At 33.1% G+C, this 23,434-nt stretch overlaps 1 protein-coding gene and 1 long non-coding RNA gene across 5 annotated transcripts; one reads left to right on the top strand and one right to left on the bottom strand.

Annotated features, from left to right (window-relative positions):
- Nucleotides 1-864: 864 nt before the first annotated feature.
- Nucleotides 865-9,524, top strand: LOC107773878 (uncharacterized). Of its 3 annotated transcripts, none has more exons than XR_012706076.1 (8): nucleotides 865-1,072; nucleotides 3,567-3,714; nucleotides 3,964-4,224; nucleotides 4,581-4,717; nucleotides 4,917-4,960; nucleotides 5,122-5,568; nucleotides 8,231-8,351; nucleotides 8,432-9,524. It is a non-coding gene; the product is annotated as an uncharacterized LOC107773878 (long non-coding RNA). The 3 variants fall into 3 exon arrangements; XR_012706077.1 differs by lacking the exon at nucleotides 4,917-4,960 and adding an exon at nucleotides 1,165-1,319; XR_012706078.1 differs by lacking the exon at nucleotides 4,917-4,960 and having other exon boundaries at nucleotides 878-1,072; nucleotides 5,122-5,577.
- LOC107794765 (putative ABC transporter C family member 15) lies at nucleotides 1,999-12,110 on the bottom strand. Of its 2 annotated transcripts, none has more exons than XM_016617287.2 (11): nucleotides 11,950-12,110; nucleotides 6,707-9,039; nucleotides 6,493-6,579; nucleotides 5,239-5,889; nucleotides 4,565-4,729; nucleotides 3,943-4,237; nucleotides 3,625-3,839; nucleotides 3,126-3,431; nucleotides 2,791-2,854; nucleotides 2,441-2,680; nucleotides 1,999-2,340 (listed from the first exon to the last, which is right to left on the bottom strand). In XM_016617287.2, exons 1-11 carry the CDS (start codon nucleotides 11,987-11,989, stop codon nucleotides 2,213-2,215), a joined length of 4,524 nt encoding a protein of 1,507 aa, XP_016472773.2. In that variant the 5' UTR covers nucleotides 11,990-12,110; the 3' UTR covers nucleotides 1,999-2,212. The 2 variants fall into 2 exon arrangements, with proteins under 2 accessions (XP_016472773.2, XP_075102745.1); XM_075246644.1 differs by lacking the exon at nucleotides 11,950-12,110 and adding an exon at nucleotides 9,434-9,449.
- Nucleotides 12,111-23,434: the final 11,324 nt, after the last annotated feature.

Below are 23,434 nucleotides of genomic sequence, written 5' to 3'. Positions count from 1 at the left end.
ATCTGCTCTCCAAAAAGTGAGGGGAATATGTGTGTACGAGTAAAATTCGGGACAATGTTACCCCCGATTACCCAATAAAGAAACGAGAGGGAAGCACAGTCCAAGAAACTTCAAGCGAAGCCGAAGGGTCCCTCGTGTCGGAGCTCAGGAGGGATGAACAATGCATCTAGGATCGGGCACGGCTAAACAACGGATCTGGACCAAGTATAGTTTCGAGACCACGGGAAAAAGTTAAACGGTTGAGCATGACGAGTAGGGAGCCATAATATTTGCTCTCAACCGGATATTACGGCGCAAATCCCGTCTGATATAAACTGTAGATCGATATTTACCGAAAAAAGAAGATTTTTACCTTATTTCGACTTGTACTAGGATTAAAATTCTCCTATTATATAATTTTTTCATTTTAACACAATGTTGACATGCATATCAAAGGAATAAAAGTTCATTTTTGTCTTTTAGCTATTATTCAAAGTGTTCTTTAGTTACTCTCTTCTTTAATTGCAACCGAGCTCATATCGAGGGTTCGATCGAGGCCGGATTTTAGTGTTCAGCTTAAGACCGGGCTTGATTGTTCCATTACGATTGGTTTGATAGTTCATTATGGTTTGATAGTTCATTCTCACTTTAGTCTAATTATTTGTTGTTCTCGAATTAAATCACGTATCCTTTAAACCGCGTATAAATTCAATTGTTACTCATTTTTAAGGGTAAACAAGTTTATTTTTCGTATTGTTAGTGCGTGATATTATAAAATGACGGTAAATAATATAATATATCCAAATGTTGTATTATCCGACGATACATTACAATACCATATATTATAACCATGCGAACAAGCTGTTTAAAAAAAAAAAAAAAACTAAGTGCAAATTTCACACAGCGTCGACCTCTTATGGTTATCATCGATTCTCAAATCTCATTCTACGTTCCCACAGAAAATACAGACCATTGGAATTGCTATAGGCTTTACTGCCGATGGAAATCGTCAATCCATTTGCATTTTCAAGTCAAAGTCTGATGGAGCAAGTGCGTATATAGTTGGGTGCCCCTCTTGTTTTGATTCATTCAGGTAAAACTCGATTATCTCTCAGATTCCTTGTAACAATTTAGACACAGATGAGTTGATCTTTGATGAATTTCTTCAATTCATTGCACTTTTAGATTTACCGAACAGTCCGAGTCAAGCTACTGGGTTTCGGATGAACCCATACATTGAACTCTACATCTGCCCTTGGGTGGGAGGCATGAAGTCAATAGTAATTCAAAATATAAAGAAGAAAACATACCATGAAGTCAAAGACATTCAACATCTACATGTAATTTTCCGGCGCCCATGCATGAAGTAGGAAGATCTTTTGGTCTGCTGTGGACGTTCAATGCTGGAAACTGTTAAGTTTTTGTTGCTCAAGCACAATGCTTTTTTAACTCTATGGAAAATCAAAGTTCTGGGGTAAAGTCCAGAGCGGAGCCAGAATTTCAAGCTTATGGGTTCGAGATTCTAATCATTTTAAGTTATTGGGTTCAAATTAATTAGTTGTACATAATTAGTGAAATTTTAAGACAAATACATGATTTGAATAGCTAATGGTTTCGGCCGAACTCGTAACCCACACTGTGGCTCCGCCTCTAGGGTAAACCTCTCAAGGCTAGAGTAGATGGACTCACACTGAGTGTTTTAATTGGGATTTGAGTATCGAATCTCCATGTTGTTACTTCTATGCCTCTATCACTCACCTATCCTCTCCTGATAATTGGCTCGATAATTTGTTAACTGTTTATTCGGAGTTGAGTAGTACATATATATCAAAAATTGCCTGCTTATTGAACTTATACTTTTTGTTTGTTACTACCCTCTGATAGTAACACGTGAGAATTTTGGAAGTTTCTTTATTTGCGACATCAACTTAACCTCTCTCAAAGTGAAACTTAGATTACACAGATTTTTTTGGTAACTTCAAGAACAAAAGTAATTCATGGTTTACAAATGTTACAGAATTTTAATGCTAGGGGTGTGTATCCTTCTTCATATTGCGTGCAATGTTCTTTCAAATAGAGAAGCTTCTTTACTATACTGAAAGCTTACAAAATTTCAACTCCCTATGAATGGTGATTGGTGAACTAAGCTTACAAAAGCACTGTCAGGGTGCTTAGTTGACCTCTACAGTAGGCTAGTAGCTGAGGCTGATATAGACCTTTTTGAGAAGCAAGGTCAAGTCTGTAATTTAGCTAAGCTGTTAAAACTTTTGGATCTCATTGAATACTCCTTTATCAATTTTGAGAAGAAAGAATCCTCTTTTTCCAATAGCTTTGCTGGTGTGTCATATTCGGCTATTCTTCCTGTTAACAAGTGAAGGAATTCATATAGTTAGAATCAAGAAGTTAGCAGCTTATTCAAATCAAGAGGATGGAGAGATATTAGATGTATTCAAATATTTACCTTCATTCAAGACTAAGACAAGATCGCTATCGATGACTGTATGGATTCTGTGAGCTATTGTGACAACTGTTCGATTTCTGAATTCTTGACTGATAATCTTTTGTAACACTGCATCAGTTGCAGCATCAACTGATGCTGTTGCTTCGTCCAGAACGAGAATGCTGCTTTTCTTTAGCAAGGCTCTTCCAAGACAGAAAAGCTGCCTTTGACCGACACTCCAGTTCTCTCCATTTTCAACCACTGTTAAACTGACCGCATTAGTAGCTTTCAAGAAGTAATACGCGATTGCTTTCATAAAAAAAAGCCGAGTCTTAAATTACTATATTTAATCAAGAAATTTCTAGTCTCACCTGTAGTTTCCAGCTTTTCTGGCTTTGCACGTATTATATCACCAAGTTGGCATTTGTCCAGAGCCTGACAAAAGAAGATTACTGCACATTATTCACAATCGAATCACCAATATTTAAGTTAATTTCAACTTTTTTCTTGACTACATATAGAAGTTGGTTAAAGTTTATACCCAGTCATTTAAACTTTGCAAAACAAGTACAAGACCTACCAGAGGGTTAACAAGTTTTTTGTGCTTTTAGCTTGTTACCATGCAAAGATGACTTATAAGACAATCTGTCAATTTAAGTGGTCATTTTTGCATAATTATTTGTGCAATACTCGGTACAATAAGTACCTCCCAGATTTCAGTATCAGAGTGCTCTGCTAGTGGATCTAAGTTTCCTCTAACTGTTCCCTCGAACATTGTTGGGTCCTGAGGAATAATACTTAGCCTTGACCTCAAATCATAAAGACCTATCTTGCAAATATCTATATCATCGATGATGATGCTTCCTTCTCTTGGTTCTACGATCCGGAAAAGGGCCTGAATGAGGGTTGATTTACCACTTCCTGTTCTGCCCACAACACCGACTTTCTTACTTCCTGGAAATGTGCATGTAGTGTTTTTCAGAACAGAAGGGAGGTGTTCAGCATAACGTATCTGCAGAGAGAGATATGGTGATGATATCAGAGGGTTGAAACTTTCAGCCACGCAAGCTAAAACTTTTTTTTTAAAACATGTATATAATATTGCTGCCAGTTTTCGGTAAATAGAGCTTCATTCCCTTCATGTCAGGTGTTCAAACCTCAGAACTGAGTCTAGTTTGATCTAAGCTATGTGACACTATCATTACCTGCAAATTTTTGAAGGAAATTGTTCCAGTTTCTGGCCAAGTGCTTGATGGTCTGCTATTTTCAATCACAAGAGGTGCTTCACTCGCAAGGTTTGAATACTGGAGAATCCTTTCAACTGATATCATTTTGTTTTCAGCATTGCAAATATTCCATATTACTGAAGCTTGTAAAACATTCAGATTGATTCCATACGTTACTGCCAATCCTGCAATGCCTGTAGAATATAAAGCGACATCAGTTTTGTGCTTTTAACGTCTTGGTTTTCCTACTTGTGCTCTACATAATAACATGAAGGAAAAGCAATTTCTGATACTTACTTGGATTTATAATTCCTTCAGGGAGTGTGACTAGCAGAACAAGGGAGAAGGCAAAAACAAAATTAGATAGCTGGTTCAGTCTAAAAGAAAGCCATTCCATTGCTGATACATTGTGGAACCATGGCCTTGAATGACCATCTATGAGACAAAGGTTTGCAAGAGCAAATCGATCTTTTTGGTTGAAAGCACGAATGGTTGCTGCTCCTGCGAGTGATTCTGCAAAGTGATGGAGGATTGGAGCTCTTTGAACTCCAGATAAACGAGCAAGCTCTCTTGCAGTTGGTATGTAGTATTGCTGGCATTTTTAACAATAATATCTTAAAATAACATTCTACAAAAATTAGAAAGAATCTTTGTAATCTTCAACAAACATAAAGTTTGTTCATCCTTTGATCTTTAAATATAATTTTACTAATATTTTCCCAAACTTCACTTGATCATGTATACAAAAACTCTTCTATAAGGTGGAGATGAGAACTTATTTTAGCAGCAAACTTGGTTTTATCGCCGTGTCAGCCTCCCCTAACTTGACCACTAGAATTCTTTGCCCAAAACAAACCAGCATCTTCTTGTTTTAATATAATTAGCATTTAGAAATCTAAAACTTGTACATCTTACTCACCTGGTACCAAATGCAGACTGCTGTTACTGGAATAAAGATGACGAATACTTCCCATGCGACCTGTGACATGACTGCAATTGTCCCAAGAAGCTGAATAATGGAGAAGGCGCACCAACCCAACTTGGTTGCCATTTCCAAGTCTAAAACACTTTGGTCTGTGGATACCTGTTCATGTAATAATATGTTCTTGAGTGATTGATCCAATGGAATTGCATCAATGAATAAACTGAATTTCAGCCTTAAGTTCTTTAGGTTATGGCTAGAATTAGCTCACTGTGTTTTTTCATGGTATTATCTTGATTTTCTTATTCTGATACTTTTCTGTGGATTAACTTATGAGTTACACATTCAGATACCGCATGACTGTACAGTGAAAGATCCTACTTGCTTTATGCGGTAATGAGATATAACTGATATGTATCCTCTGACTTATCATTTTAGTATCTGTCTTTGATCAGTTTTCCTTCTCAGAGGCAAATTGCAGTAGTGGAAAAACAAAAGAAGAGTTGTTATCATGTCTGGTTTCTTACTAGTTAATTCTTTTTGACATTTATCAGCGATCTAATGGTGAAGTACGTAGCTGAATCCACACTTCTTCAGATCAAGGGAAGTATACTACAGCTGATCTGCTGTCCCCATGTCCAATCCCAATCAGCTAAATTTGAGTTACTTACGCGGTTTAAGATTCTTCCAGCAGGAGTAGAGTCGAAGAAGAACATAGGAGCACGAAGGATGCTGTGCAGCATGTTGCTGAAGAGCTTTTCAGCTGTTCGAAGGCCTGTTATAGCCACAAATGATGACCGGACTAGAACGCAAAGGGAACTTCCAACAGAGAGAAGCACATAGACAAAAAGTATGAAGTTCATCTTCTCAGCTATTGGTGCTGCATCACCTGTGGGACATGACCATGCCATCCAGTAGTTGCTGGCTATCTGAAGAACTTGAAATGATGATTGTGCAAGAAGAATTATTGGAACAAAGGCACCACCTTTCACAATGGACAAGTAAGAAAAGTAAACTTCTTTTCCAATGCTTCCTTTTTCTCTCTCCTCATCCTGCACAAGTCTGCCGTCCTTTTCTGTTATCTCTACGCAGAGATTGTGTTCTGAATCCTGCTTTGTGACTGGAAATTCTGCATTTGTGTTACTTTCTGTATCAAGCTCACCATCATTAATTGCATGTTCAGATACTCTACTTGAGCTTTCAACTGTTAAAATTGAATCTAAAGCCTGGTTATGTGCTCCAACTAGAACTTCAAACCCAATATTTTGTTTCAATAGTTCTCCAAAATTACCAGCTTGTGCAATTCTTCCGTTTTGCATCACCTGTTGATATTAAGGAGTTATATTTTGGAATTAATTTTTTCACATCATAGTTTTGAATGTTGTTCAAAATTCTGCAAATCTTAAGATGCATCAAGTATTTTCCATAAGAGTCTAGGTATTACTATTCAAAAGAGTCTTCCTATTATTGTTTAAAATGATATTGGCATCCTAAATAAGCAACCTCCAAATACTTGGAAAGGTCTAACAAATTCAAGCTTGTTTGCACAGTGCAACAAGTATACAATTGATCAAGGAGTAGATCTTTTTATTTTGGGATTTTCTAGAGTTTAAAAATGACTGTCCCAATTTTTCTTTTGCTCAGCCCATAACTAAAAGGCCTGCCTTTTCAGGATTATAAGGTGTATTCGAATATGAAATCCCTTCTTAAAAGGACTTTGATGTGTTCATATAGACAAGTATATATAACTAAAGCGTTCGAAATTCTTTTATCTGATTCATTCTCAGAGTCGCTGTACAGGCAGGTCATTGTTTTGTGTGGGTGATGCCTGAATTCATAAATTATGCAGATGCTCTATCAGTTAAATGACATCAATTGGGTGCAATAATGGAACAAATTGAAACTTATGCTGTTTTCCTGCATACCAGAATGAGATCTGCTGCAGGAAGAAACTCAACTTGGTGTGTAATATAAAGTATTGTCTTGTCCTTGAGAACGCCCATCAAGCACTCCTGTGCCATGAAGAAAATGTAAATATTAGTACTTAAATACCATAACATTACCTCACACCAGATGGATAATGAGGTTTGAAAAGCCAACACTAGAATTGCTAGTTGATAGACCTGCTTAACAACCCACCTGAAAGAGGTGCGTGCCTGTGTGAGCATCAACGGCACTGAAAGGGTCATCAAGCAGATATATATCAGCATCTTGGTAAACCGCACGAGCAATTTGTATTCTCTGCTTCTGACCTCCGCTCATATTTATCCCTCTTTCTCCTATTTCTGTAAGATCACCAGCAGAGAATAGTTCAAAATCTTTTTTCAGAGCACATGCTTCAACTGTTCTGTCATACTTGACACTCTCATAAGGTTTTCCAAATAGAATATTCTCCTTGATATTTCCAGTCAATATCCAAGGAGACTGAGGAACATATGCCACTTCGCCGCTGATCTTCACAATCCCTGACAGTTTTGGCATCTCTCCTAGTACACAAGAGAGCAAGCTTGACTTCCCTGATCCAACAGTGCCACAAATTGCCACCTTCATTCCCCTCTTTGCTTGTAATTCTATTCCATCAAGGGTCGGGGTTCTTGATTCTGTGTCCCAGCTGAATTTTCCACTCTTTATCTCAACCCCAACTTGCGTTTCATGTTTGGGAACAAATTCAACTGCATCGGGTTTAATCTCATCTTCCTGTAAGAATGAAGCAATTCTATCAGCAGAAACTTTTCCTTGTGCTATCACATTTAGCAAATCTGGCAAATTGAATATAGGATTTTGAAGCATCCGAAATGTAGCCAATGCAGATAAGACCCGCCCTGCAGTCAGTGGAATGCCCATCATAACGCATCCGGAAAAAGTTGCCACTGAAATAAATGTAGGTGATCCCCAGAAGATAAAAGCAGTTAGGGCTGACAATCTTAGTGACTTCCATAGCCAATTATGTTCCACCTTTCTTAAGATTTCCAGCTTCTGGAGATAATAACTATCCCATGCCTGAAGTTTGATAGTCTTCATATTTCGAAGAATCTCTGAGGTGGATTTCATTCTTTCATCCTTGGATTCCATTATCTTAGTTTGATAACCTTTTTGGATCCTTGTCAGGGGTATGTTGCCAGTCATCACTATCAGAGTTGCTCCTAATGCAACAAGTGCCCCCTTTCCTAGATTCATGTGTAAAATATAGATTGCCAATGATATCTGGATGGGTAGCATCCATATTGTGTTAAGGTACCATATAAAATCCGTAATCCTTTGGACATCTACGCTCATGTAGTTGATTATCTCTCCGCTGGTATAGCTTTGGCGTGATTGACTTGATAAAAGCAGGCCCTTTTGGTAAATGTGCGATATTAGAGCAGCTCTGAGCCGAAGGCCTAACTGCCGAGCTCCAAATATCCACTGCCTTTGTGCTATTGTCTCAACCATTTTTGCACCAAGAAAGGCTAGTGCAAGAAGATAACCACTTCTTAACCCCCGAAGTTTCTTTTCATTGAGGAAATTTACAAAGTCATCTATGAGGTAGGGACCTACATAAGATGATCCTGCACTAATAACTGCAAAGAGTGCATTGATTGCTGCTTTTTTCCTTGCAAATACATAAATGGCCTTATAGATAGATGGGTTTGTGGTTCCATCCTTTTCCTTTACATACTTCAGGCTTTCATCAAAGGAATCAGATAGAAATCTTGCAGAGTCCCTGAAGTCGACATCTGGGACTTCATCCTGGTCAAGGGGCTTCTTGACTCCAACTTCAAATAGTGGGTTAAGCCAAGAGAAGGTGATCAGTTGGATAAGAGTAGCTTTTCCATATGGACTGTCCCTTTTAGCTTCTGAATGCTTTTCATTCTTTCCATTTAGAAGTGGTTCAGTTGTGCTGTCTGAGATGTCAAGAATTATGCCGGTTTTCCCTCTGATAGAGATAACCAGAAGACAGGCAGATGCAATAAGACCAAGGATATCCACATAGTCAGAAAGTCCGAGTTGTTCGTCACTTGTGATGACAAAATGGGCATCTAGAGTGGCACGAGCAAGAGACAGAAAGAAGCTGGAAATCCACCAGATTCTAAGGACCCAGGGAAACTTGATGTAATTCCTATTTAGAGTTCTGCAGAGCACGACAAATGAGGCTGCCCATGATGTTGATTGCAGAATCTCAGATGAAAGAACTGGAAATTTGAATTGGCAGTGAGCACCGTTTCTCCTTTGCAGCATCAAGAGCATTATGAGATGAGTGCTCAATAATACAGTCGTGCAAATAATGCTAAACATGTAAGAAACACGGGCTTTTGTTCCAAAAGTGTACTTCTCGACTGTCATTGCCTTCTTTCTGAATTTGCATAGGAGTGAATTCACCAGTAAGATTCCGAGGAATCCAAGTAGGATAATGATGCTGGCGTCCTCCCACAAGCAGCGTGATGTTGGCTGCACCCACGCAATCTTTAATTCAGGGGAGTTTACATCTGCCACTGATCAAAAGAAGAAACATAATATCATCAGATTAAAGGATTCACCATTGCTACAGAGAAGCAAACTCTGTAGCAGATGTTCTCGCTAAAGCTGCAAGTAACATGCAAAATGGAGATGCTGTTTTTTTCTATAACTGGAAAGACCTTCCAAGGGATGCTAGAGGTTGCTCAAGGACGGATCAATTCCAGATGCCTAATTTTAGGATCAAGAGACGAAGGAAAGGGAATTTCTTGTAAGTCTCCCAATTCTTTTGGAAATTTAACTTCTTTAACCTAGTTTTCTTTGCACTAGGATCTCTCTTTGTTCTTGGAGATGTTACAGTACATGATGTGGAGATAACATGTATAATTTTGTCATTAAAAACATGTATAAAGTTAGGCATGCCTAACTTACTTGATGTAGATGGAGAGGTAAGGTTTTATGTCCCCTTCTTCATGTGTTCTCATTTTGGATGCTAATATACAGGTCTGGGGTTATGCCTAAACACCCACCGTCAAGGTGAGTTTAAAAAAAAAAAAAAAAAAAGATTAAAAGATTCACCAACTAGCATCTCTTCTCTGCAGTCCATATGAAAATTTCATCAATTTCTAGTCATCATTATTTGGTTCTGTTCAGATAAATGTACTTCTCTTTGCGTATAGCTTAAACAGAAGAGAGATTAATGTATTCATGAATTTTACTGCTTTTATATTTAGACTCTACAATGCAGCTTCTTGATTATGTCTTATCTCAGGTAGAACGAAACTGCTAATACTCATCTGGTCATGCATCTTTAATTTACTACTTTGTTTGAGTCTACCTTGCATGCTAATGTTCATTATAATTTGTTAGGGAGAGGGTATAAGATCATACACGAAGTCGACCTTCCGGTGAGTTGGCATGCTTTAGTTCTCCAAAAAACGTGTCAGTGGCACCTAAGGATATAGCCTAGTGGGTCAATGAAATGGGTGAAAACCATTAGAGACTAGGGTTCAAATTTCATCAGAGACGCTAGATGATGTCTTCATATTTGTCTCGTAGTGAATCTACCATTCACAAACCTTAGGTTATTCTAATTGTCCTAATGCAGCTCTAGGCTTCAGCAGACAGATTTATCTGGCTCTTGATTTGTTGTACAACTTCTTTTGAATGGCATTTAAGAGTGATTTGTTCCATCACCTTGGAAAATAAAGAAATGCTGAGTGGTTTTTTTTTTTCGTTTTCCTTCTGAAGATCTAGAGTTTATCAATATGGTTTTACTGAAAACAGATAAATATATTGCTCGATGGAGTAAATAGATTTTGTAATGGCGTAAGGCCATTTTTCACTTCTTTTTGTAATCCAACCATTCAGCTAAATCTAGAAAATTGAAACAGTAAAGAGCCAGAAGTTGAATAAATCAGTAAAAGTAAACTCAAACTAGATCTGGAAATGTAGCTGTCATTGAAGTGAAAAAACAAAATATGGAAAAGGTCGTATAACTCCACGCATTATTTTGAATAAAATGCAGGGCACTCTCTAATATAATTTTGTTCTGAGCAATGGCGTGTCCAAGATTTAGACGTGAGTTCTAGTTCTAGTTTAAGATGTAGGCTTTATATCTATACTTTTTCGTCACTGGTTCTGACAGTAAATGGAATTATTTTAAGGTATAATCTAATCTTGTTCTGTACTTGTAATTATTAAAAGATAGATAGTATATATTAAGGTAATCTTTTGAACAATGTACGTAATAATTCTGACACATTCTAAATTTACTGTCAATCTGTATCAAGCTCGATAATAGGAATCTCTAACGAATCTTACCAGATCTAGATTTGAAAATGGTATAGATAAATGTCTGTTCACTTGTCTGGCTCCTGTGCTCTCTTTGCAATCTTGCACATTTTCTTCACCTTTTCATTTTTCACTCACTCTGGTTTAACTTACTTTTTTTTTTAATAATTGTTATGTTCAGGCGAACTTACTTGCACACTAATTCTTCCAGCGGCATAAATATCGAGTAATTCTTTCCGTCAAGGCTTGGACAGATAGAAAAAACCATCTAGTTTTTGTCTTCGTTGGAATTGAACGTAAGACCTCATCATTTCCAATACACTTTATTGACCACTAGATTACACCTTAAGTGTTAAAATGTTATACCAATTCGATCACTGTACTTTATTTTGTTCTTCTCATTGCTCGATCAACAAGACGAAGCCGAAGAAATTTTTACTGGCTTTATCAGTACCCTAGAGTTACAATAAGCCATAGTCACCCTAGAGTTAAAATAAGTGACGGATAAATTTGTCGTAAGACAAAACTACTATAAAAGAGAAAGCATTATGATACAATACGAATTGTTCTTATAACCTTACCGTTTCAATCACGTCTCTATAGTGCCAATCCTTATCTATGTAAAACTTTTTCTTTTATTTTTGTCTTTCTTCTTAAACAGACAATGACTTAATACAGCTTCCTCTTAATCTCTCTTTGAATTGCTGGATAAACAGAAGGCGGATTTAGAGCGAGTTTTGTGAGTTTTACTGGACTATTGTTTCCATATGCATTTAATAAAAGATGAGAACTAACCAATTTAGAAGAGACAAAGTAAAAGCTAAAACCGCATCTTATAATAACCTGGTGAATTGAATGCCCTTGATTAACCATAGTCAGGTGATAGAAGAGTTTACAAAAGTCACATGTCATGTTACTATTAATTTGGTATAAACATCGGGGTAAATTTTTATACCATATATATGTCTCTTTATTTTTCTGTAACAGCAAATTACTTTTACCTTAACTTTATTAATTTGGCTTGTACGTAGACTTTCATGCAGTTGAAAACTAACAAATTCTTTTGGATTTGGAATACTAACAAAGTCAATGAAACAAAAGACAGAACTCTACTCTAGCTAGCAAGAAAAAAAGAGAAAGGAGAAAGAGCTTACTTGCTGTATAAAGGAGCTTGGAGATAGATTCTAACACCATAGTTTCCTTCTCCAGTCTCTCTTCCACTCGTTGAGGAGAGATGTAAAGAGCTTTTGAAACTCTAGGATCCAATTAGCTACCTTTTAAAAGAAAACATGCCTCCAGCCACTTATATTATACTATGTATTTTTATACTCGACTAGTCACTTAAAAGATATTTAATTGAAGACAAATTAATTCAGTTAGAATTTGGTATTTGTTGATCTTTTTAATTCATATCTAAACACAATTTATAATCAAATTCATATAGAATAGATTTTTCAATTTCTAGTTAAATTAGGTTTTTACTTTTTACACTAGCTATTTTTTGAAGTAGAGAAGTGTGGAGAAAATTAAAGGCGAACTGAGATTTTAAGTGAATTATTTTTTTGGAGTATTTGTATAATTCAAAAGGTTACCGTCCATTCAATCTTAAGATGAAAAATAAGATAGATAACCTGTAGAACATATCGAATAATACTTTCTCCGGTTCACTTTGATTGATTTTTTTGGTTGTTTTCACACATGTTAAAGAATCCAACTTTTAGCATTAACTAATAATAAACTTGACCATATTAATCTTAATTTATTTATTGAAAATAAAATAAATATTCCTAGGCTCTTTACTCCAAGGATAACATTGGAAAAAAGAAGTTAATTACTTCTTGATATCTAAAAAAATCAAATATTGTCGACCACCAAAAAAGGGCCAAAAAATCAATTAAAATGGACCTGAGGAAGTACTGATAATGTAAAAATTCATTACACTTCTATGCACATAAATTAAATTCAAAGTTATATTGGATTAAGAGCCACATCATCTGATCATATGGAAGAATTCAATTGCATTAGAAAATGAGGAATTTTCAAAAATTACTATTGTTTAGTAGCTATTAATTTCATATAACTACCATATACATAATTACTTCATATAGCTACTATTCAGTTGTTACAATAGTGTATTCGATATATTCGCGCTGCTGTATTCATGAATACAGCAGCAAAAAGCGCCTAAAATCATGGCAGTCCAGTTGTACGCGCATGTATTCATATGTATTCGTGTCATGTATTCACAAATACAGTAACTGCAATCACCTTAAAAATAGCTATGCCCATTTGTCTAATAACGGGAATAATATCAATTAGCGTGATACACTCCTAATATAACTCAACAAAATCAATTCTAACATGCCTCATCATCAACCCAATTAATTAGAATGATTTTTCAGTTGTATATAACTATTGTATTTAACTTTTGTATTTAGTGTGTTTCAATATTTATTTTTACTGTTGCATTCATTAGATTCGATGTTTGTATATACTGTATTCGCTATTTTATATTTAGTGTATTCAAATATATTTGTATTAACAGTATTTTAGTTATTCCTAATACATGTTATTGCCGCTGTATTCAACATATTTTATTGGTTGCATTCACTGTATTTCTATTTGTATTCAATATATTTTACTGTACTTTAAAATTAAATGTATTCATTGTTTATATTCTGTTCTATTTTAATATTTGTATTTAGTGTATTTCAATGTTTATATCCTGCATTCATCCATACTGTATGTACAGTATGCATGAATATAGGTGTATTCAGCTGTATTAAAAAAATACAGATTTTCGAAATACATAAATACAGACAAAAAAATATATTTATATAAAAATACAACGTGTGTGAGTAGATTTGTACATAATACAATGTATTTATATTATTGTATGTGACTAAAATAGCAAAGAAGAGAAGAAAGTTCGTCGGAGATGGCGTTTTTCAGCCAAAAAGAGAAGAAAGTTCGTCGGATCCGTACAACATTCAAGTGGCTATAAGTGAAACAAGCTAAAAGTTTGGCTATAGATTAAGTGAGCATTTGGACATAAGAATTGTGAAATTTTGGAAAAAAATGAATTTTTTTAAGTGAAAATGCTATTTGAAAATTAGAATTGTGTTTGGACATGAACATAATTTGAAGCTATTTTTGAATGTTTGTGAGTGATTTGAAGTGAAAATTTTGAAAAATAGCTTTTTGGAGTTGTTTTTTTTCTTTTTTTCCTAAAATTTTAAAATTCAACTTCACGTGAAATTTTCATGGCCAAACATCTATTCTGAAAAAAGTAAAAAACAATTGGTAGAATAGCCTGATAGACACTTGTAGTTGTTCTGTTTTGACATCCCGGTCCCTCTACTTTACGAAATTTCAACCGGACACTTAAACTCGATCAAAACATGCTACCTTTTATATTTTATAGAAAAATAGATATTTATGGTATATACTACCATTGAGACATGAAATACGCTATTCTATAGCTACTATTTATGAGTTTCCTCTCTCTTTCTTTCAATTAATACAAGATTCTTTCTTAGATTTTTTCTTCTTTATCTCTCTCTTCCTTCTTTCTTCGAGCAACTCAAGTCCTAGTATTGATGATCGACGAGAAAGAAGAATCTCTTTCTCTTCGATTCTCTCTCAGATTTTTTCTTCTTTCTCTCTCTCTTCCTTCAACTCAAGCCCTAGTATTGATGGCCGATGAGAAAGAAGAATCTCTCTCTCTTCGATTCTCTCTCAGTTTTTTTCTTCTTTCTCTCTCTCTCTCTTCGAGCAACTCAAACCCTAGTATTGATGACCGACGAGAAAGAAGAATCTCTATCTCTTCGAGCAACTCAAGATACATGCCCTAGTATTGATGGTCGACGAGACATTAGAATAGAGCAGAAGGTAGCCAAGAAACAAAAAAGAGTGAATTTTTCGAACGGAAAGGAGCAATGTGATAAACTCTTATCATAAATTTCCTTATTGTATCCATTTCTCAATTTGTATGTATTATTCTTATTCTTATTTGGATGAATACATAGAGAGCCCTTTTAACTTTTCCCGACTCTTCATCTTGATTCCTTAATAATTACTTATTCTTGCATCTCCCGAGCCTTCACCAAATTCATGTTTCACTGGGGAAAAAGTTTAGAGCAATGAGGAAAAAAGCCAAACTCATTTTGAAAAAGTTTAGAGCAATGAGGAAAAAAGCCAAACTTAAAATGAGTGTCCTCTAAAGAATAAGAAAAAAAATCATCAGGAGACAACCTCTCACTACCGGCGATAAAAAAGAGTAGTTCAGTGCACGAAACATCTCGCATTCTCGCAAGGTTCAGAGAAGGGTCACACTCCAAAGAGTATGATGTAGGCAATCTACCATGATACAAACATCAATGACTGATTCAATAGCTCGAACTTTTGACGAATAGATCACACAGAGACAATTTTACCGTTGTTCCAAAGCTTCCCTTCTCTAACCTCCACAAGTCCACTATAACATAACATATTTCATATACACAAATTTGCTATATGCAAGTTGTTTCCTATTTTTCATAAATTAATGTTATCAATAAATTTACAAAGAAAACCAAAAATGAAAAGTATAAAGTAAGTGGCCATATCTCGCTTTATTTTATGGGACTTTTTCGTATATATACAAGATATTAAATTTATTTATCCGATTTATTTAAGTTTTTTTATTTATAAAAAGTAACTAAATCTTTTTACAAAATATATACAAATTGGGTCAAAATCTATAATTTATCTGCAATTTAAATACAATTATTTTTGTATAGAATCCGGCCAAAAACTATATTTTATATACAATTTGTCTACAATTATGTTAATTGTATATATCTTGTATGTCATTTCTATACCAGATATACAAAATATATACAATTTGTTTATGTCTTCTTCTTCGAGTTGCAAACTAAAATTTTAACCAAAACCATCTCAAATCTTTACCAAATTCTCTCAAAATTGAGATATAAACTCCAAATAGTATTCTTTATTATTTGCATCAGCACTCAATCCAAACATATAACAAATTAGCAAAATTTAACTTTCGAATTCAAAGCTTAAATACTTTTTAATGGCTGCCAATAGAGTATAAACTCTTAACTAATCACATCAATTTATTTATCAATGTCCTATTCTGAATAATTTATTTAATCATGGTTGTGTTTTTCCCTTTTATCAAATTTTCCACATGTTGTTTGCAGTAGCATCACTCTCCCTATAATAGTGTTGCAAGAGGCCATTTATGGACTCCAGCTTCCTCTTAATTTCCATCACCAAATTTGTCATTTTCCATGGGTTTGATGTTTCTTCTGTATCATGTCTACAACCATCAGTGGATGTTTTTCCAATAGAAGTTTAAAGATGCATTGTCAATGCAAATGCATTATTTTGTATATAATTGTTAAATTATATATCATTTTGTAATTAAATTAAAATTTTAATATTGAAGATAAATAAATTTCAAAAATAATATACATAAGTAAAAATCTCTTATTTTATTGTATTACGAAACCCAACATCCTTTTCCTAAGAATGATATCCAGTGCCCACATTCTCCTTTTTCATATCTTGCTTTACTTTACACAATAGGACAAAGAAAAGTAAAGGTGTAAAAATGATCAGAACCAAAGTGGGTAGCGACACAGAAATTCCCACCTAAGTCTAATAAAACTCAGACGCCAGTCACTTTTTTTCCAAAAAAAGAATTGTCTTATCATGTCAGCAAAATGTAGTGGGATGATAATGTCGTACACTTAATCTATAGCCAAACTTTTAGCTTGTTTCAATTATAGCCACTTGAATACCTTTCCCTTACTTTGACCCATTTCTCATTTTGTATGTATCATTCTTATTCTTATTCTTATTTGGCTGAACACAATGAGAGCCCTCTTTAACATGTCACGACTTTTCATCTAGATACCTTAACAATAGATACTACTACTTCTTATTAGACACATAAAATATACTTAATCTGTGCCTATTAATTAAACATAATTTTCTCTTCTTTATTTCCTCCAAGCAAATCATAATTTTCAAATCACCTTCCATTAAACACTCACTTACATCACTGCCACTATCGTCGTTACCCTTTCTCTGGTTTAATAAATTAGATGTAACAAATAAAATCAATCAAGGAAACAAAAGAACCTCAACAAAGAAAAAAAAATAAGAAAACGAACAAGGCTTATTCTCAACAGAGTTTCATTGAAGATGATTACAAGTAGTTGTATGTGTTGGTGTATTATTTTAATTGAAGATGAAGGATTAGAAGCAGTTGTAAAAAATTGTTTTTCGTTGAAGATTATTTTGTGTGTGGTGTGATAAGCCCATTTTCTTTTTGTGATAGAATGCTATGTGGTTAAAATGAAGAGGAGAAAAAATATATTAAAAAGAGTCACGTGTTGGTCTTTCATTTGATGTTTTAGCCACATAATTTTGCGTAATCTGCACGCGCTCAATTTTTATAAATGAGAGTTAGTAAGGTAACTCAATAGGCACACTTTCAATATACTTTAGGAAACACCCAAGTTTAACATGTCCAAATGAAAAATCATAGACAAGTTATAAGGGGACTTTCTATGTATTTGGCCTTCTTATTTTGTATCTATATATTCACCATATTATCAATGCTTCTAAAATGGTGGCGGAACTAGAGTTTAAGGTATGTGTTCAGTCAAATTTAATAATTGTAGTTTAAAATTTATATTTTTCTTAAAAATTAATCCATTTAATATGTACTAACTATTAATTCAGAATCATGTAACTTAAAAGAACTAAAATTCTTGAACTCATAAATTTCAAATATTGACTTCGCCATCTAAAGTCTCGTCAAAATTCAAAAATGACGTTTACAATCCAAAATCTAATCCTACTTATTACTATGATCAGTCACCAAGTAGTTATCTTTTAGTTAATATATAGTGTAAAATTCTTTTTATATTTGCCAATATATAAAAGTTAAAAGCAAAATAATGTTCATTGCCACGATTAAGCAATGTCTCGTTGGACTAGAGAGCCTTAAGGCTCTCCTATTTATTACCTTTCGAATGGTAGGAAGTTATTCTTTGGTAGGAAGTTATTCTTTGATTAAATCATCATAAGCCATATTTTTTTATCTGTTTAAAAATGAAGGCCGTACAATTTAACTTTAAACACTATTATACTTTATTTCAAAAAAAAAATTCATATTTTCTTATTTTGAAATAATTTAATTTTAAACATGACCACGTAAGTAGAGATGGAGGGAAGTATTTATTGTTGCAACATCTCTTAACCTTTACCATTATGTTACTGTAATTAAGGTATCAGATAGAAGAGCAATGGATCGAAACCATAAATGAGTATCCTTTTAAAGATAAACCATCACGTGATAACCTCTACCTCTTTACGTCGAGTTCATTACTCAAATGACCACTCAACTATCCCAAATTATCTGCTAAAGTTACTTTTCTTTCTTTTGTAACAAAGTCACTTAACTATGCTTATAGCACTCAGAAGGTCACTCAATTAGATTTTCCAAATTTTGGATTGTCAAATACTTATTTTACCCTTTAAATTATAAACATTTATCTTCTTTTTATTTTTTTTTTTAAATTTTTAATATTATGATTTTTTTCTTTTTAATTTATATTATGGACTTACCTATATAATAAATAAATTTTATTTATAAATTTAAAAATAAAAAGTATTTAAGCATATATAATGCTGGAATAACAAATTTATGAGCATAGTAAAAAAACAATAATTAGAATAATTTGTTAGTAATAATTTTAGTATTAACAACAAAAAATTAAAAAATTATTTACACAATCAAGAATTACAGAAAATAAAGGTTGTAAAATATATATTCCATGCACATAGTATAAAAATAATTATTTAAATAAAGGTATTTTTTATAATATACATTATATATGGTTGAAAATTATGCTCAATTATATTATTATGTCGTCATTATATGAGCTGAAACTATTTTTTTATTTTTTATTTTATAAATAAGATAGATTTTTTTATAGGTAAGTCCACAACGTAGATTAAAAAGAAAAAAAAACTTATAATATTTAAAAAGTTGAAAAGAATTAATAATTTAGAGGGTAAAATAGGTATTTGACAATCAAAATTTTGAAAAATCTAGTTGAATGACCTTCTGAGTGTTATATGCTAGTTAAGTGACTTTGTTGTTAGAAACGAAAGAAAAGTGACTTTAGCAGATAATTTGGGATACTTGAGTGACCATTTGAGCAAAGAACTCTCTTTACATCTAATGATAACATAATATTACTCCCTCCGGTCCACAATAAATTATTTTTTAACTTTTTTTTTGTGATCCAAAATATCTGAATTTTTCAGATTTCAAGAATAAATTAATTATTTTTTCCTACATTGCCCTTGTAATAAATAGTGTAAGAGTATCTGTTAAGAATATTTATTTTTCAAAGAAATTTTACCTCCTGTGGCAAAGGTCTATACCATATTTTTGTTCTTCCCCGCACCCCGTACCCCACCCCATATGTTTTTCTTATTCTCCCTGTTCCTTCTTCTTCTTTCCCCCCACCCCACCCCCATTTCTAAAGGAAGGAATATTCTCCACAGCTCCACAAGTATTGAGGTTCCGAAAAATACTAAAAGCTCCATTGGAATTTCTCTTGCTCTTATTAAATGTTGGTTTGATGAACTTGTTAATTTTTCTGTAATTTTGGCACTGTTTTTTTGTTCATTTTGATTGTGAGGGAGGCGGAAGGTGGTGGAATGAAAAAGGAAAATTAAAATTTTCAAAATAATGTGAAAATAATAATTAATAATGATGTATTATAGAAAATTTGATATGGACACTAATGTATCATCCATGCTAGAGATTTGAAGAACAGCGCGAGGTAAGCGGGGTTTAAAATACCAATCTTGAACAACTATAAGTATCTAGATGAAACTTTATTATTTATAGGGACCGAGATGACAAACGCGACAAAGTACAAGTGTCTATTAGACTATTCTGCCAAAATAATTTATGGCCAAACGGGCCCTAAGTGTATGACATTATCCAGTGCCGGCTCCAACCTTGTGTGGAATAAGGCTTGTGCCTTAGGCCCCCAATTTTAGGGGGCCCCATTTTATAAAAATAATAGGTTCATAGGTATTTAAAAAATAATATTTAGTATTTTTAATACAAAACTAGAGTTTTTAATATAAAGGAAAGAAGACTTTTTAGATATATAAATAAAATAATAATTTGACTTGCTTAAAAATGCGTAGATGAATAGTTTTCATAACTTATAGTTTTTCATTTTTTACTCCTTCATTAAAAAATTTGCTCTTTCTTCCTTAATTTGTCCAAGTCAATTTTTCTTTTCTTTTTTCCAATATTCTCTTCGTATTTCAGAAAAACCCTACATATTTTTTTTTGTTTCTCTTTGATATTCTTACTCACTTGTTTCTCCAAGATTTCATTACTCACCTTCTTTCTCCAAGATTTCACTAGTTCAAGTATTCAACAATACTTTTAAGTTTTCAATAGTTCTACTTATATTGCTTTGTAAAATCTTATCTAAGATCAACAATATCTCAAGAAAGATTAAATAAGTTGGCTATATTATCAATTGAGCAAGAATTATTAGAGAAAATTGATTATAAAAAAATTATTAATAACTTTATATCTCAAAAAGTTAAAAGAATGACTTCCAATAAAAATATATCTAATAATTTTCTTTTAAAAACTTAGGCCTCATATTAAACTTTAGCTTTAGGCCCCGTATGTGCTTGAGCCGCCCTTGACATTATCATCCCACTATATTTTGCTAACATGATATGACAATTTCTTCTTTATTTTGTTTTTTTTAAAAAGGTGACTAGCGTTTGAGTTTTATTAGACTTAGAGCCCGTTTGGCCAAGCTGCCAAAAATTGTTTTTGCAAAGTAACATTTTATGTTTTGCCAATTCATTGAGTAGTGCTTTTTGCAACCAATTTTGTTTGGCCAAGCAGCTCAAAAAATACTTTTGAGTATCAAATTACGCAAAAAGACCGAAATGTTCAGTTTACAATTAGTATTATTTAAAAGAGATAAATAAATTTAAATATTTATTGTAATAAAAATATAATTTAAAATTTTCAATAAATATAAAATATAGTTATTCCAAAGCGATAATATTGGGGTATCTAGTATTACTGATTATTTACATGATGGTTTACATATATCACTTAATATAAATTAAAAATATTCTTATAAATCACTATATAAGAGAAGAGATTTATTCATTGTAAAGAGAAATAGGAGAAAGAGAATAAAAATATGATAGAATAAAAAAGAAAAAAATGTATGGTAAAAAAAGAAAAAGAAAATAGAAATGTTACATTAATAAAGAATAATAAGAAAAATATAAATTTAGTGTAATGATATTTTTATTTTGAATAAATTAATTTTCTGTTTCTGCTTCTTGAAAAAAGGTAAAATTTGTAGCTTTTCCCCAAAAACAGAAAAGCTGTTTGTGCTCCTACTCAAACTTACTTTTTTCATTTTGACCAAACATTTTAAATTTTTCAAAACTTATTTGACAAAAAAAATAAAAAAATTGCTTATAAGAAGCTTGGCCAAACGTGCATTATGTGGGAATTTCTGTGTCAGCTACCAACTTTGATCCTGATCATTTTTACACCTTTACTTTTCTTTGTCTTTTTGTGTAAAGTAAAGCAAGATATGAAAATGGAGAATGTGGGCACTGGATATCATTCTTAGGAAAAGGATTCATAATACAATAAAATAAAGCGATATATGGCCACTTACTTTATAATTTTCATTTTTGGTTTTCTTTGTAATATTGTTGATAACATTAATTTATGAAAAACAGGAAATAACTTGCATATAGCAAATTTGTGTATATGAAATATGTTATATTATAGTGGACTCGTGGAGGTGAGAAGAGAAATTTTGGAGCTATGGTAAAATAGGTCACAAGTTAGAGCCATTGAATCAGTCATTGATGCTTGTATAAAGTAGATTGCCTATATCATATCCTTTGGAGGGCGGTCCTTCTGTGAGCCTTGCCAAAATGTAAGATATTTCGTGCACTGAATTGCTCTTTTTTATCGTCGGAAGTGAGAGGTTGTCTCTTGATGATTTTTTCTTTCTTATTCTTTAGAGGACACTCATTTTAAGTTTGGCTTGTTTCCTCATTGCTCTTTAAAACCTTTTCCCCAGAGAAACATGAATTTGGTAACGGCTCGGGAGAAGCAAGAATAAGTAATATTACTAAAGGTCATGTGTTATACACATGTGATTTGAAAAAACCTTAAATGCATATCTAATGAGGGACAAATATAACATTTTCTAACACCCGGACGTGTAACCTGATTCTAAGATTTACTTGGGCATTAATTGATATCTTAACAAAGTAAAATTATTTTTTAGCTATATAAGTTCGTGCATGATGTTTTTAAGGTAAATTCATGATTTGATGTGTTTGCTGAAGATGTATTAAGAGAGCATTTATCTTTTGCTTCAGGGACAAAACCTGGCCGTATAATCAACTCTTGATACTTCTCTTATGTCATATATTTAGTGGTAAAAACAAATCAGAATATAGACTTATTTCATTGATCTATTCATGATCGAAATAAGGGAAAATTTATGTACGCTACACTACGATTTTGAATCAGAAAAAAATTATAAAAAATAATAAATTTATTTACTTTATCAATAATCGAACTGGATCTTATATATGTACCGTGAGGGGCGGTGGATGACAAGTTAATCCACCAAAAGCATCATGATGAGAGGTTGGAGAAGACTTAACTGTTGCAAGTCAAGGAGAGGTTAGATAAAAAATAACCATTGATCAGCAGAAGAAAATGATACAATAATATCATAATCGTCTAGAAAAAAATCAAAAATATTATTTTCTTTATGATCCTATTCTAAATAAATTTGAAGTACTAAATAATTTAAACTAAAATAATTGGAATAAATTCAATTAAAATAATCAAATAAAAAAAATTAAAGATTCTAATGACAATTCAAATTAATAATTTATCAATGACTTATTTCTATAAACAAATTAAAAGAGAGTTTATATAACTAACCACCGGCTACTGATGGAAATAGAGTAACTATCAGAGATATTCGTGCTATTTCGTCTGATTTTTCCCGAAATTTATTTCAGTAGAGCGTATGATGTCGATGACCCGAGATAGAGTAATCAATGGGCGAGGATGACCTCATTTAGCCTTATCAATTCCAAGAAAATTTCAAATACATGCCTAGATCATTTGTACAAACAGTTTGTTTGGGTGCTAAGGTTCAAAGTCGGTAGAAAAACAAAAAGCATACGCTTAGGGAGAAAACATGAATTGTTTAATAAGGCTCACATAAAACTAAGCTACCATAGGTAGGAAGCCCTAAAAACTTTTACCTAGGACGCACTATAATTTGGGGAGAAGTTCGCAAATATTCAATTTTGAGGTAGTAATCGGAGTTATACCCGTATTACATAAAAAATTATAAAATTTATCCACTTCGGAACATACTTCAAAATTTGTAATTGATCAGTTCAGAATTCGCATCTAAAGTTACAAATTTAGGATTTCAAAATCGGATCTAAAGTTTTTTTATTTTTCTAATGCAATTTCAGAAAATCAAATTTTAAGTA

This window comes from Nicotiana tabacum, chromosome 23, assembly GCF_000715075.1.
Source record: "Nicotiana tabacum cultivar K326 chromosome 23, ASM71507v2, whole genome shotgun sequence".
Lineage (NCBI taxonomy): Eukaryota > Viridiplantae > Streptophyta > Magnoliopsida > Solanales > Solanaceae > Nicotiana > Nicotiana tabacum.
This window is presented reverse-complemented; position numbering and strand designations above follow the sequence as displayed.

Bases quoted from the DNA above. Each gene is read 5' to 3' on its own strand.
- LOC107794765 (XM_016617287.2), bottom strand. From the start codon at position 11,989: ATGGTGTTAGAATCTATCTCCAAGCTCCTTTATACAGCAA. The intron at 3,840-3,942 runs GTAAGTATCAGA...TATATTCTACAG, and splicing joins TGAAGGAATTATAAATCCAA to GCATTGCAGGATTGGCAGTA. The intron at 3,432-3,624 runs GTAATGATAGTG...CTCTCTCTGCAG, and splicing joins TTTCCTTCAAAAATTTGCAG to ATACGTTATGCTGAACACCT.